Source organism: Phaseolus vulgaris, chromosome 1 (genome assembly GCF_000499845.2).
Source record: "Phaseolus vulgaris cultivar G19833 chromosome 1, P. vulgaris v2.0, whole genome shotgun sequence".
Lineage (NCBI taxonomy): Eukaryota > Viridiplantae > Streptophyta > Magnoliopsida > Fabales > Fabaceae > Phaseolus > Phaseolus vulgaris.
The window spans coordinates 32,041,749-32,057,975 of record NC_023759.2 but is presented as its reverse complement, the minus strand read 5'-3'; the positions used below and the strand labels follow the sequence as shown (position 1 = coordinate 32,057,975).

The 16,227-nt window shown below is 38.2% G+C and overlaps 1 protein-coding gene across 1 annotated transcript; it reads right to left on the bottom strand.

The window, feature by feature from the left end:
• Positions 1-581: 581 nt before the first annotated feature.
• On the bottom strand, positions 582-1,562 carry LOC137815878 (uncharacterized). Its single transcript, XM_068618987.1, has one exon. The coding sequence runs from the start codon at positions 1,560-1,562 to the stop codon at positions 582-584; it is 981 nt and encodes a 326-aa protein (XP_068475088.1).
• Positions 1,563-16,227: the final 14,665 nt, after the last annotated feature.

The following is a 16,227-nucleotide window of genomic DNA, read 5'->3' as shown; positions in this document are numbered from 1 at the left end:
TGCAGTTCATGAAGCATATCATCTAGTCTTGGGATTGGATGCCGATACTTGATGGTGATATTATTGATGGCTCTACAGTCACAACACATTCTCCACTTGCCATCCTTTTTAGGCACCAACAAGACAGGAACAACACAAGGACTAAGGCTTTTTTGGACCCAACCCTTATCCAACAAATCCTAAACTTGTGTTTCTATCTCTTTTGTTTCATCAGGATTACTTCTATAAGCCGTTTTATTGGGTAGACTAGCTCTCAGAACTAAATCGATTTGATGTTCTATTCCTCTAAAAGGGGGAAGTTCCATTGGACCTTCCTTAGAAAATACATCACCAAATTCTTTTAAAAGCTCTTTTATCAAAGGAGGTAGATCATTAGACTCAGCATTTGTGGCAGTGCATGTTAGTGTTCCTTTACAAAGAAGGAGGCCGGTAGGTTGTTCAGAAAGAAGTATTTTTTTAACTTTGTTTTCAACTTTTTCTTCTTTCTGAATGACCTTGTGGGAAGGAACACTTTTCTCCCACGTCTCTTTTTCCTTAAAAACTTTTTCTTGGGTTTCTAATTCCTTTTTTATCCTCATCCTTTATTTATTTTTTTCATTTGAACTTGGTCCTTTACCACTTGTGATGGTGGTAGTGGATAAAGCACAAACTTCTTTTTCTTGGTGGGTGAAAGTAATCTCATTAGTAACACCATTGTGCATGGTTTTCTTATCAAATTGCCAAGGTCTTCCTAATAAAATATGACAAGCTTCCATGGGAACTACATCACATAAAATGTTATCTTTGTAGTTTTCCACATAAAACTCGACTTTCACTTGTTTATCTACAGTTAGTTCCCCACCCTCATTAATCCATTGAAGTTTGTAAGGTTTTGGATGAGGTACTACTTGTAGACTAAGTTTTTCAACCATCCTAAGGCTACAACAATTGCAGCATGATCCACTATCCACAATGAGAGAACATATATTTTCAAAAACTTTACATCTTGTATGGAAGATGTTCTCTCTTTGTGTTTCTTGAATCATCTTAGGTTGATTGTTGAGGGTTCTACGGATCATCATTAGTTCGCCCTCACATGGATATACCCCTTCATTATTTTCTTTTTCTTCCTCTTCCTCCCCACTAGCTACATCACTTTGGCTTGTATATTCGTCCTTCCCTCGTAAGAATATGGTTCTCCTATTTGGGCACTGGGCGGCTATATGACCTCTTCCAAAGCATTTAAAACACTTAGTATCTCGGCTACGGGGTTGAGGGGTTATCACATCTTTTCCTAAACTTTTGGAAGTTTCCTTAGGTTTCTCTCTTGACATATTATCCTCCCTTTCTTTTCTATACTCTTTCTTTGGATAAGAGCTAGGGTATGTACTTTCCCTACGACTTGAAGTTTTCCTCAAAATTTGTTGCTCAATTTTGATACACAATTGAATTAAATCATTCAAGTCTCGGTAGGGTAAAAGTTCAACCCTATCTCTAATCTCAAGATTGAGTCCACTCAAGAATCTAGCTATGGTGGTGGTCTCATCTTCCCTAATGGAAGCTCGCATCATATATAATTCCATCTTCTACTATACTCCTCTACACTCATAGATTTTTGTTGGAGTCTTAGGAGCTTGTCCATTAACTCCCTATTATAATATGAGGGTATATGTCGGCGTCTTAAGGCTCCCCAAAGGTCGTTCCAATATTCTATGGGAGGATCCTTATGAAGATGCCTATCTCTTTCTAAGGCAGTCCACCAATACATAGCATTTCCTTGAAAGCTTAAGGTGGCTAAGGGTACTTTTCTTTCCCCACTCACCCTATGGCAAGCAAACAATTGTTCTACCTTCATTTCCCATGGAAATAAGGTAGATCTACCCTAACCTCCTTAACACTTTCCTTTTCTTTTCTTTCTCTTCTAGTTTGCATAGGGGGTGGTTGATAGTATTAATTTATCCTAAGACTTTCTTCTCCAAAATAATCGTTACCCCTAAAACTAGATGTATGAGAACTTTTTTTAGATTTATGAGAGGATTCATCCCTTTCTTTAACCATTTTCAACTCTTTTTCCATCAATGCAAAATGAGCATCCCTCTCTTTGAGTTGAGCCTCATATTCCAATTGTCTATGTGAAAGTGATTGAAAGTCTCTTGATAGTTGTTTTAAAAGAGCTTTTATTGACTTTATAGCACTTTCACTAGAATGAGAAGAATGAGCCGACATGATTAAAGTTTGTGTTAAAAGTAATTTACCTTAAGAAAGATAGGTGTAGTAATGAAGGTAGATTCCCAGGAAAGGGAGGTGAATCACTTGGATCGCTTAAGTTCCAAGACTTTCCTAGCCAGATTCTATCCTCCAAGACTTTCACAAACCTTTCTCTAAGTAATTCACTTAGAGCACAACCAAGAATGAAAACTCAATTTGTATGTAAGAAAAATAAGGCAAAGCAATAAACCACTTACTAGAAAACAATTGCTATCTAGAAAATCTTGTAAACTAGACATTTCCTAAGGTGAGGCTTCTTGGCACTTTGAACCTTGAAGACACACTCACCGTCTAATACGCAATTAGTAAAAAAAATTGAAGATTAACTAGAACTAGAAAGCTTTAAACTAGTCGAAGTCCTGATGGTGTGGCTTTTTGGCACTTTGAACCTCAAAGACACATTCACCGTCTAATTGGCGTGATTAATTCCACTAATTATTGAATGTTTAACAATTTTCAACTCAAAAGAAATACAATGGGAATTGGATTACAAAAGAAAATTTAGAAATCCTATTTTATGCACTTTTTTTGCTTGTTGGTACTCCTTGTTGTTACTCTTGCTATTGGCACCCACTCTTTGTGTATTTTGTAAACTCACTTGTTGTTGTACTCTTGTTTAACCTTTCAAGTATATTCAAGTTAAGTCTTCAAAATAGCACCTACTAAGTAATACTGGACTAACCACAAAGGTGAGCTCCAAACTTAACCAAGCACCACTTTTGAAAACTTCCACCAGAGATAGAGGTCAACAAATTTCAAAGCAACAAAATATTTCAATACGGAATTGGACTACAGCAAAGGGAGTAATAATGTGACAAATTGAAAGAGTAATTGAAAAAATTGATAAGTAAGAAAAATAAGGTAATCAACAAAGCTAGCACATAAAGTGAACCTAGGGAAAGTTACTAGAATTGAATTAGGAAAACCAAAACTGGACCACAAAATTTTTTTTAAGCGTAAAAAGATATGACTTAAAACAATTATTCTGAATTGTAGAATGCAAATATGACTTTGAAATTTTAACCAAAGTTATTTCAAGATCTTAAATAAATTTTGGCACTGAAATCATATTAAAAAGATGTACCAATTAATTGCAATAAAATTTCCGAATCTACTGCCAAAACACCGTTTTTCCAGCGTTAGTTTTGAACACTGGTAGAATTTGATTTATCATTTTTTTTCTACTACGAATTTTGAGTCACTTCTTTTTTCTTTTCTTTTTTTCTAACAAATCAATCTTTCCAAATCCAGAATTTAATAATTTTTGGACATCAGAATCAAATTCTTTGATCAAAACAGTCAGCTTAGTTTCAACAAAAACAGAAGAAGTCTAATTCTGGAATTAAAAACAATTTTGAGAAACTTCAAAAACACAATAGCGTTGATGTATAGGAATTTACGTGGATCTATCACACAAATATGAAATAAAATAAAAATGCACAAAAGGATCAAACAATTCAGATTATAAACTGGACTCAAGATCAAATTAAGAAACCAAATCAATCAAGAAAAGTACTTCTAGGATTTGATAACAATTCTTGGAAGCACATGACTTGACATAACATGTATAGATTCATAAAACCAAAAGACTCAAAATCTAAACAGATTGCACCTATTGAATCATCAAGAATCATCAAGAAATACTCAAAACCTACAAAATCGAAACAGTATACCAAAATACACAAGAATCCTACATAAAATTGCAAAATAGAAGCTCAAGATCAATTTGAACATGTTTGCACAGATTGGAATAATCCAAACAGCAATCAAAATAAAAAAACAAGGTTCAATACAACAAGACAAGCAAGCACAATGGAAGAACAACACAGAATAGAATGAAGAACAAAGTCAAAAAGAGAAACAAGATGAAAACACTTATCTCTTGAAGACCATGGCTCTAGATACAACTTGATAGGTGCATGTTTTCATCCGATTGGTTTCTTTGCTGGAGTTTGCGGAAGCTTTCATGGATTGCTCACGAACAAGGCTCTCACATGGAGATCACTGTTGCCTTGGAGGTGCAGGAGAAGTAAGGAGGTGAGAGATTCGGCCAGCTCACTTGGAAGATGAAGGTTGAAGACTAAACTTGCCTATCCTAGAGAGGAAGTAGACAAGAGTGACAAATTGGCACAAAAATTTGGCAGCAATTTCACTCTATGATTAATCTTGATTTTTACATGAGGTAGGCTCCTCCTTTTATAGTAATGGAGGACCGGTCAAATGAAATGTAAATGCAAGGGAAATAGCTTTGGAATGTCCACCAAATGCATCTTGGCACATGGAGCACATGAAACATATTTAACATGTGTTTGAAAAGCTTTTAGCACATGTTTCATATGGTTCATGTGGAGGTAGCTGTGCAACACATTTATCACATGGAGCATGTGTTAATTGTGTACTCTTCTACCTTGTTCCAATCGGCCTAGGTGAATTTAGAGGTTTTAGAAACTCTAAATTAGCCTAGGTTGATTTTATGTGCCAAAACTAAATTCCAAGAAAACTTACAGTAATTTCCTATTCTAATTTTGACAAAAAATAAATTATACTCTATATTAAGCTTCATGTCCTTTGAACATATAGAGGAACCTTTCTCTGCCATCAGTAGCAGTGTTCCAATCCTCTTGAATTCTTCTAGCCATAACTCTTGTAGTTGGCCCGAATCTTCTGTGTTAGGCTTGAGCTTGTATTTGGGCTTGGGTTTAGGCCTCTGCCATCAGTCCTAGTAAGGAATCACAATCCAGTCACAATTATGTCTATTATATTTAAGGAGATGAAACACTAAATAAGGCACTATATTCTTCTTGTTCCAATATTGCTTTTTCCAACACCTTATTGTCCCAACTTTGGTCACAAGCAACTGATACTAGGCTCGGTAACAACTAGTGTTTATCACTGCTTTATATATATATATATATATATATATATATATATATATATATATATATATATATATATATATGAAATAATTGAATTATTTGTTAGACGTGTTAGAATGTGTGTGACCAAAACAAGAGGGGGTGGGGGGGGGGTTGAATTGTTTCACAAGATTTTTGCAAAGATTGGAAGTAGAGTGAAAAGTTCTTTAAAATCAACCAATTGATTTTCTGTTCAACTGGATATTAGTTCACTTTGATAAGTGCCTAATTTCAGTAATATTTCATATTAAAATATAGGCACTTATGAGGATTTATTGCTATTTTATATATAAAATAATCCCTAATTTATGAATTTATAAGTTTTTACAGTTTTTATGATCTTTATTTGAATAAGACCATTTTATTCCCAAATTTGGTGTTAATTGCAGGTTTCTATGGAGGATTGAAGATTTGGAGTAAAAGAGAATGATTTGAGCTAAAAGGAGAAGCCTGAAAGGTCTGAGAATAGAGAAAACCGCCAAAAAGCCAATTTCGCAACAGGAGTATCTCGCTTGAGCAAGAATGCTTTAAGATTGTTTTCAGAAATCGACGCCTTTCTCGCTCGAGCGAGAATTCCTCTTTCGAGCGAGAATGTGTTAGACAAATTGGGAATTTTTTTTATGTTTTATCACTTGGCCCATCAGCGCGACACAAGAAGCAACATAACCTTAGAAAATTAGGTTAAATAGGGGGCTAGAGGCTCAACCCTAGTGTGCCAGATCGAGAGAAAAACACCATTGAGTGAATTGTAACAAATTGGAAGAATGCAAGGTGCTAGATGTATGAGTGACTAATTCTACCTTTTGGGATTGAAAATAATCTGTTCGAACTCTTATGTATTAAGGTGATATTTAATATGATAAATATTTTGTTCTTGATTGATTATTGGTATTGTTGTTTTACTTCTAAACTTCTGTGACAAATTGAGAATCTTAAATCTGACAAAGAGGTATTTTTAGGGTTTTGACCTAAACAATAATACTTAACATATTTGAGTGCTAGAGATAGACTTGAAATGTTAATTCCCATTAACGTCTGAGTGTGATTTCTAAGTTGTTTTTATAAGTTGTGAGAGATCAAAATTTAGGAAACATTCTTAAGAATTTTATATGCGAGAGATCGATATAAATGAATTTTCTACGGCCATCAATGATGTGAGTTGATTTTAAAATTGCACATTTTAAAGGTTTCACTTTGTTTATGATTTTTTGGTTTAACAAATTAAGGCGAGAACCCTAAGAAGATTCCCACTGGACACGAACTTAACCAAGTGGTTAAGTAAGTGAAAGAAGGGCAAAGAGAAAAACACACACACACACACACACACATATATATATAGTGATTATGATGATGAAGGTGCGAAAGCTAACATGAATAAAGATTAAAATGATAATATATGGACCGAAAATAAAGAAGATAAGAGAAAGAAGGTGATGAAAGGTAAGAGTGGCGCAAAAGAGAGAATAAAATAGAAAAGATGAAGGGATAAGAAAGCATATGGAGAATGGAAGATGTCACGCCACTTGTAGCAAAGGGTCTCCAAGATAAGTGGTGCAAAAACCGCCACTTGAGATATTACCCACCCAAGATAAGACCCAAATAAAAGGAGTACTCAGACTCACAAATTCACTCAAGCTAAGTTTCTTTACTTCAAATATTTGAGTGCCATCAATGATGTGTGAATGCCTGAGGCAAGGCACCCTATTTATAAGAATGGGTGTCATGGTGGGCAAGGGTAAAGGGGGAATAAAGGGAGGGAGGGCCAAGGGGTTGACCATGGTCAAAACCGCCCCTTTGGCTAGGTTTTCTAGAAGGTAGGGCAACTGTCCTAAACCTAGATGCCTTGTCTTGAAAAAGTGGGCTTGATGCAACCCCATCTCATTTTATGCTATGTGAACCTACTCTAGCCTATTTTTCTATTTTGGACCCCCAAAGTGAGCCCAATTTATTCTCTTACGGAAAGACCAGAAGAAAAAACTTCAGATATTTTGGTTTATAACTTGTTCTTCTTCTGCTGATGCTTTCTCGATGTTTGGTGGGGCCCGACTTTATATACTGAGATGACTGACTTTTGTGAAGTGCTTGATGTGTCCTTAGTCATCTGCTGGTTGTTGTGGTTTTTATCAATCAATTTCAATAAAAGAACTTAATATTGACATTCTAATCATAATACATGAGAGTGATAAAGATGAAACCTAATCCCTATTTTTCCAACTTGAAGCAACCAATTCTTTGATTGTTTTCTCATTGATCATAGCCAACCAATTTCAACACTTTTTTTTATTGTTTTGTTTGATATTTAGCGATTATTGTATTTGATAATTCACTGTTTCTTGTGGGATCGATATCTTTCCTTAGGGACAATTATTACTTCTGAAAAACGCGGTGCACTTGTCGTACAAAGTCATCACACTCTTAACCAAGAGCTACATCCAGTTCTAAGCTAACCACTGAGAATTCACTATGCAATCAAACATGGATTACAAAACACACTAAAAATGTTAATCTTGAATCTCTCAAGGGCACACAACACTTCTTAGCCAAAACCACGCCAAGAATGATCTTGAACCTCTCAAGAACACACAACACTCTTGATCTACAACACAATTTCCAGAACCTCTTTCTGAAACTACCTTACACAGATTTACAGTATTCAAAGAAGGAAATAGAATACACCTGGGCTTTACAAAACAGTAGTACAAGTGGATAGAAAACCCAATTCCTATTTCACACACAAGCAATGATCCAAAACCTCTTGATTCTCTTGAAAATGTTTTTTAATAAGCTTTCTATCTTAGGTACTTGAAAATATCACAAAACATTCTTTATATAGACTCAAAAAAGTGGTTAAAAATATTAAATCATAAATCAAAATAAGTTAGAAACATTTAAAAAAAACATTAGAATTCATAATAAACAACAAATTGTTTTAAAAAATAGGTGGTTGAATTTATTTTTCTGCTAAGGATTTCATATAAAACAGCCAATTGTTTTATGAAATAACCATTGTTTCAGCTTGACAGAAAAGACAAAAGAAAGTAAAGCGTTTTCAAAACCTTTAAAAAACACTAAGTGCCAAACAACCAATTTTTTCGACAAATCAACTGGATAAAAAACTTGATGTATTCATAAGACCTTAAGCAACAACTTTTTTCAACAGATTGATTTGAAAAAAAAAACTGATTAAAATTTCACAGCTTTTTAGAAAACACTTCTTTCAAAAGAGATAAAGAGTCAAGTGAGTTTGGATCAATACTAGATCACTACAAAAAAGCGTGTATGTGGTGGTGGTACCGCGTACCGCCACAAAGTATAATGTGGCTGTCAATTGCGAACCGCTGTAGCAGACGCCATATAATACATTGAATAAAGTGACAATTTTAAGCATGTAATTTATGTTAGTTATAAATGTCGTAATTTTGAAACCCGATAAACCAATTTTAGTGTAAATAACGACAGTTTTAAACGTCACTTAATACAGTATAGTATGACATTGATAATAGTCATTACAACTGTCGTAATTTAAGTATTAAATATTTTTTATAATTTTTAAAAATTTATTCAATTATGTTTTATAATTTAATTTCATAATATAACTTAATTTCATATTATAATTAAATTTCAATACACAATTAAGTTTGATAATACAATTAAATCATAACATAAACTAATTAATTATAATACCATTTAATTAAATATATTTGCATAATAAAAAAATAAATACTCATAAAGTTATAAGCATTCATTCATTGCATTAAAAATTAGAACAAAGTTGATACATAATTGTTCAAAAGTAAAGAAAACACACAAAATAAACTATTACAACATGTTCATCCTTAATCAGTTTTGCTTCCAACACTTGATCATAATTGGAAAACCTATCATTTGAAAATATACCGTTCCTGCCTACTCCACCTCTTCCAAACCCGTTCCCACCACCGTCACCAAATCTGCTACCTCTTGATTGTTCTCTCTGTTTCAAAAACCTCTATACTTACATTAGCTGCATTTTCCTGAACTGAAGGACAAATGTGATTCAATGAAAAACATGACCAAGACAAAATATGTAGAAATGTATTCTCATACTATAGTGAAATGGCTCAAATCCTAAGTCAATAGTTATGTGAAATTTTAAATGCATTCAAAATTCCAATTCAATAGTCAAGTGAAACTTTACCACTAAGATATATATCTAAATCTTCAGCTGGTACATAAAAAATAGCATCATTTCCATTAGTAGTGAGTGAAAGACCTTTCACAGCCTCCACCTTCTCTTAAGACACTAAATTATCACTAAAAAAAAGGAACAAGAACATGTCACAAGAATGATAAGCATAAATCCATTCGAGAAAGATATCAAAGATATTTAGTGCAAGAGAGAAATAAGCACAAAAAATACTAGGTCATTATCTCTTTTCATACTTACAACAATTTAAAGATTTTGTAGATTTAGAACACTAATAAATACTTCATCCGCCCTAAATGAATGTCGTTTAACCTTTTAAAAAATGAATTTAATTGATATTTTCTTTTTTTAATTATGAATTAATTTTTTTCATATATTTCTAATTATTCAATTAATTAATCTCATTGTAAAAAAAGTTATTTTAAAAAAATGACATTTTTATTATTTTTCTTAATTTGTTTTAAAATGTATGAAACTTCGGCTATTATGGAAGAGAGATGAGTCATTTTAAATTGTTTTTACTAAAACAAGCATACTTTCTTCATAAATAAATTGATAGAAAGAATAATTAGTGTCAAATTAAGAATAAAAGTTAATATTTTATTAGAAGTTGACTACATTAATTTGAATTTATCTCCAGTTTTAAAGTAATTTTTTTCAAAACTAAACTTGGAGGAGGGATAAGAGTACATAGTAACATATTAAAAGGTTAGACAATTATACTAAATTCTAAGCCGATGAAGTTATTTTTTTTTTAATTTGGGCATGTTATTAAAAGTATCCCAGGAAGAATCATTTGTGGGACTCGGTGTTAGAAAAAATCAATAAAATATTCTGATTCTTTGATGGTAGAATACATATTTCTAATTGAGTTTGTCCTTTTGGCACTTTTCTACTTATTCTTTTCTCTAAATGCCGATCTTGATTAAGAAGAAGATTAGGAGTATCAAAGGAATTTCTTCTAAGGTCAGGGAGTGAAGAGAGGAAAGTAGCTTGGATTAGTTATTGAGAAGAAAAATCCCAATTTAGATCAGGAATCACACTGCATGATATATGTTAACAGCAAACAACAACACCAAACACATTAACAAATAACAAGCATACGTATCAGAAACTTGGACAATCATTTCAGCAACTTCCCCACCAACAACTTTGACAATATCATCAGACCAAGGGGCAGATATGTGCTCAAATTTTACACCAGACTCTTTCTATTTTAGATATGTTAGATCTTTTTGGACCATAAAGCGTAACAGAAACCCTACTATTGCCTGAATAAAAACCAAACCACAATATAACCTTAAAATTGATAACGATAATAAAAATATCAAATCCCTATTTCTTATTCGAACATCACATACAATAAAGAGATGACAGAAGCAAAAACGACATATGAAACTAGAAACATTGAACTTTTCCTTCGTGGAATATCCTTACCACACAAATCACACAACTTCAGAGAAAAAAAAATGCCAATAGATTCTTACCTTAGTAGCAAGGTGCTTATTTCCAAAGGTCGTGATGATGAGGTTAAATATAGAGGGTTTGGAAATCAAGAACAAAAGAATTGATGGTGCGGGTTTCAAAATTAGGAACTTCAGAATCATATTCGGCAAAGGAAATACACACAAAAATATAATTTTGCAAAAAAAAAAAGGATCGTTCCACGTACCTGTTGTGACAACAAACCAACGATTGCAGGCCAGTAATGACCGTAAAAAAATGCAGTGAGAGGAGTGAGAGGGGTGAGATGATTTGCGGTGAGGCTGAGAATAGTGAGAGTGAGAACGTTAGCGGTGAGTGAGATTGAGAAGAAGGATTTCCGACGAGAATAAGAAAAGGGTTTGCAATGAGAATGTGAAGGGTTATCGATGAGAGTGAGCAGAGAAGGATTGCAGTGATAAGAGAAAGGGAATGGAACGAGAATGAGAACAGTTAGGGTTAACTGAGAGAGGGAAAGGTTCAGTGAGAGGAGTTGTGTTGCGGTGAGAAGGTCCAGTGAGGGGAATGCGAAAGAGGGGAAGCTTGATTGGTGAGGGTAATGCTCAGTGAGTGAGGGGAAGCTTGATCGGTGAGGGGGAATAAGAAAAAAAGAGTAAGGTTGTATATTTTCAAAAAGGGGAATACGAAAAAAACATTGGGAAAGAGGAAGGTTACGGAGGGAACGAAACACGACATAACATTTATTTTGAAGGATAATTATGACGGTTTTACATGCCACATTTCGAAGGAAGATTATGGCGGTTATGAAGTTGTTGTATTATACAACTAATTGTGATGGTTTTTAATAACCATCATATTATAACTGCCACCACATATAAGTTTTTTTTGCAGTGAATGTTGACAAAATAAAATCTACTAAACAACACACACAAACACTGCAACAGGTTCTTCAAGTCATCAAAGCAGATTTGAAAGCACCAAAGCACCCTGTTCAACAAGATGTGGGCTTCAAAGCCATGTGTGTCATTGGCTAAAAATTGCAAGAACATATTGTGATGAGAAATTAACTTTATTCTCACTTTCACAGTGAATTAATTATTAGATGCATTTTAAAATAAAGACCTTAATTTTAAAAAATTCAAAATTATGAGAATTAAATATTAACAATTATAACTAAAACTAAGATTGTACATAAAATATATGTTTATCAAAAGTTAAAACAAAAGAAATCATGTTTTTTGAAGTATGAACTCGTAACAAAAAAAACTAAGTGTACCGACCAGTTTTCGGGCGTCGTTCACCACTAGTAATGATGGGGACACGTAAACTGGGTCCCACGAGCGGCGTGGGCCAGTGTCTCGTAAGGCATCAATCACCAGGATGTATTGATGTGTCCTCAGCAGTATAGTGAGGGGATGAGAGATCGGACATCGGTGACTCAAACAGTAGAGTAGGGCCATAAAAGGTGGACCCCAGACCACACACCAGTTATCAGTGAGGGAGAAGCCTAGGACACGAGACTCCATGCGCGTAGTGGGAATGGCACGTGAGCGGCTAGGGCACTCCTAGGACGGGTGACCCCAGAGATCAGGTGCACGAGGTGGCATCCAGGTGGTCATCGCGTCAGAGGTCGCACTCTAGTTAGGGAGCCCTACGCGCTAGGTTATCCTAAGAATGTTAATAGTTGCGCTAGGGTCCACCATTAGAAAGCCTATTTTAGGTATTGGAAACAGCGAAAACCCAGGACTATATAAAGTGTAAGGATAAATCTAGTAAGGTACGCTATTCATTTGCGACGCTTCACACACAGAGTTTACACAGAGCTTTTACACTTTAGAGTTATGGTGTTTCCTAGCCCTAAGATTGACTTGAGCGTCAGAGTGCAAACGACCTCTAGGGTGCCCTTTGTCTTTGTGATTTCAGGTGTTAGATTGAGAGAGGCACGAACGAAGACACAGAGAATTGGGTGTGGGAGTATCGTGAGACGTACGAAGGCGATCGAGTCAATCGGCAGGAACATTTGGCGCCCACCGTGGGGCACGATCTAAAACAATGTCCCACCAGCAAGAACAAGAAAGATCAAGAAGATGAGAAATACGAGGCAAGGATCTGTTGCACCAAATGGGGGCGAAAGCCTCACCCTGCAACAGATTATGGACACGATGCAAGCCCTCCAAGAAGAGGTGGCTGCGTCAAGAGCGGATCAAGAACGCATCCAGGCTGATTTGGCTGCGTCGCGAGCAATAAACAAAGAACTACGCCAATCGAATGAGGAATTGCACAGGGATCTGCAAACTCAGGCAGGTGAACGTGAGAAGGAAGATCAAGAACCTACAACGCCGCCCAGGGAGTTCCCGATGCCGTTCTCGCAAGCGATCATTGATGCAGTGATACCAGCCACGTTCGTAGGGCCCAAAGTCACTTTCACCGGTATGGAGGACCCAGAAGCTCATCTGACGGCTTTCCATACGCAGATGATGTTGGTTGGGGGCTCTGACGCGGTGCGATGCAAGCTATTCATGAGCACTTTGGTGGAAACAGCGATGGATTGGTTCATCAGTCTCCCTGATGGCCACGTGACGTCGTTCCCACAACTCACTAAGCCGTTCAAAGAAAAGTACATCACAAATCGGGGTCCCTCGTCCATTTCTTACGATCTTTTTGACGTAAGGCAGTATCAGGGAGAGTCCCTGAAGGAGTTCCTCAACCGTTTTGGGGCATAGGTGGTGAGACTGAACACTAAGGATGAAATGATGATGGTGCATGCGTTTAGAAAAGGCATCGTGCCAGGACCTTTCAGCGAGTCACTCATCAGGAACCACCCCAAAACTTTCACCGAGATAAGGCGATGTGCGGTGGCTCACATTGCGGTGGAAGGGGTAGTTAATGAGAAGCGCACGTGCATGGTTCCCACGCGCCTACGCGCACCAGGTCGATTTCAACCCCTAAGGGTACACGAGGCAATGACAGAGAAGAAGGCCCCCGCGAAGCAGCAGCCCTACCAACCAAGAAAGCCTCAAACCAAGGGGCGTGCAAGGGAGAATGTGCCACCAAGGCATGACTTCGTGCTAGAGTTAAAGGACCTCATCGCTATCCCCAACATAGTAGAGAGACTGAAGGTGCCTGCCAAGACCGACAAGAAGTTGGGTCCCAACAAGAACGCTTGGTGTGAGTTCCACCAAGCGTTCGGCCACCCCATATGCAATTGTTTGGTGCTGAGTCACCAGTTAGACGAGTTGAAGAATGGCTTCTTGAGGGATTACTTGCAGGAAACACAAGGTGTTACGGACGTGGCGGTGACAGAGGGTGACCAGGGGCATGAAATCCCCGTGCACGGTGAAGTCCACACCATTTCAGAAGTTTTTTAGGAGGAGGGTGCACCGCTTCTCAGCGGAAGAAGTATGCACGAGCAGTGATGTCGGTAGAAGCGCAAGAGGCAGATGACGCCCTCGACATCAACCTCGTCTTCACTAAGGCCGACCTCCGAGATGTCGTCCCACACGATAACGACCCGGTGGTGATCTCAGTAGTAACTGCTAGGAGGAAGGTACACCTTGTACTGGTGGATCAAGGAAGCTCGACAAATGTGATGTTCTGGATGACTTTCAGCAAGTTGCAGTTGTCCCCCGACCTGCTGAGGCCTTATACTGGCTGTCTGTACGGTTTCGCAAGGACCAGGTGGAGGTGTGTGGGCACTTGGAGCTGAGGACCACCTTCACAGATGGTACCGCGTCCCGTACGGAGAACATCAGGTACCTCTTCTTCAATGCCCCCTCTGCGTATAACGTACTGCTAGGTAGACCTACGCTGAACAGGCTGAGGGCGGTATCATCGACAAGGCACATGAAGATGAAGCTGCTTGATTTGGGGGGAAAGGTGATCACCATCAAGTCGGATTAGAAGGAGGCCAAAAGGTGTTACGAGAACAACCTCAAAACGAAGAGAGGGGTGTTCATGGTCACTACATGTGCACCGCACTCAGAAGAGGTCGCCCTGACCGAGATCATTCACGTAGAGATCGCCCGGGAGGGGCGAGTGCAGAGAGAAGTACCCACTATTACCACTCGGGAACAAAGTGAAGAGTGGGCCGCTAGAGCAGAGACCACCCGCGCAGAGATTGCCTGTGAGAGGCGACCTGAGCCGGCCAGTGATGTGAGGGAAAGAGAGATTGGAGGAAAAAATTTCAAGCTTGGCAGCGCTCTCGACCAAGCGGCGCAAGATCAGATAGCCGAGGTTGTAGCACGGCACCTGGATGCCTTCGCATGGTCCGCCTTGGACATGGCTGGCATAGACCCAGACTTCTTGTGCCATCGCTTGACCATGGATCCCAAGGTTCGACATGTCCGCCAGAGACGAAGGAAGTTTAATGAAGAGAGGCGTCAGGTCATCAGGGAAGAGATGCGGAAGCTGCTGAGTGTTGGCCACATCAGGGAAATCCAGTACCCAGAGTGGTTGGCGAACGTGGTCTTGGTGAAAAAGGCCAATGGGAAGTGGAGAATGGGCATTGACTTCACGGACCTCAACAAGGCGTGCCCAAAGGACTCTTACCCTCTGCCAAGCATTGATGCGTTGGTAGACAGTGCCTCGGGTTGCAAGATGCTCAGCTTCTTGGATGCCTTTTCTGGGTATAACCATATTAAGATGCATCCCAGGGACTAATGCAAGACATCGTTCACGACTGAGCTGTCTTGCTACTGTTACACGGTCATGCCCTTCGAGCTAAAGAATGCAGGCACCACCTACCAGAGGCTGATGGACAGAGTGTTCGCGCCCATGATAGGGCGAAACGTGCAAGCCTACGTGGATGACATGGTGGTGACCTCGCAGGTGAAAGAACAGCACGTCGCTGACTTGGAAGAGCTATTTACAACAATAGCTAAGTACAGACTGAAGCTGAATCCGGAGAAGTGCGTGTTTGGGGTAGAAGCAGGGAAGTTTATGGGTTTCTTACTCACCGAGTGGGGAATAGAAGCAAACGCAGAGAAGTGCGCTGCAATCTTGGCGATGAGAAGCCCAAGTTCAATGAAAGAAGTACAGCAGCTGACGGGGCGCATGACAGCCCTGTCCAGATTCGTATCAGCTGGAGGTGACAAAGACCACCCCTACTTCCAGTGCCTAAGGAGGAACAGCAAGTTCGTATGGACCCAAAAGTGTGAAGAGACGTTCCTCAAGCTGAAGGAGTACCTAGCTAGCCCTCCAGTCCTGTCCAAACCGCAACCAAGCACACCCCTTCGCCTGTATTTTGCAGTGACTGACCGGGCGATCAGTTCAGTCCTTGTTCAGGAACAGGACCAAATTCAAAAGCCCATATAATTTGTGAGCAAAGTATTGTAAGGGCCTGAGATCAGATACCAGGACCAAGAAAAGGCAGCCCTGGCAGTTGTGTTCTCGGCGAGAAGGCTTCGTCACTACTTCCAAAGTTTCACTGTGGTAGTG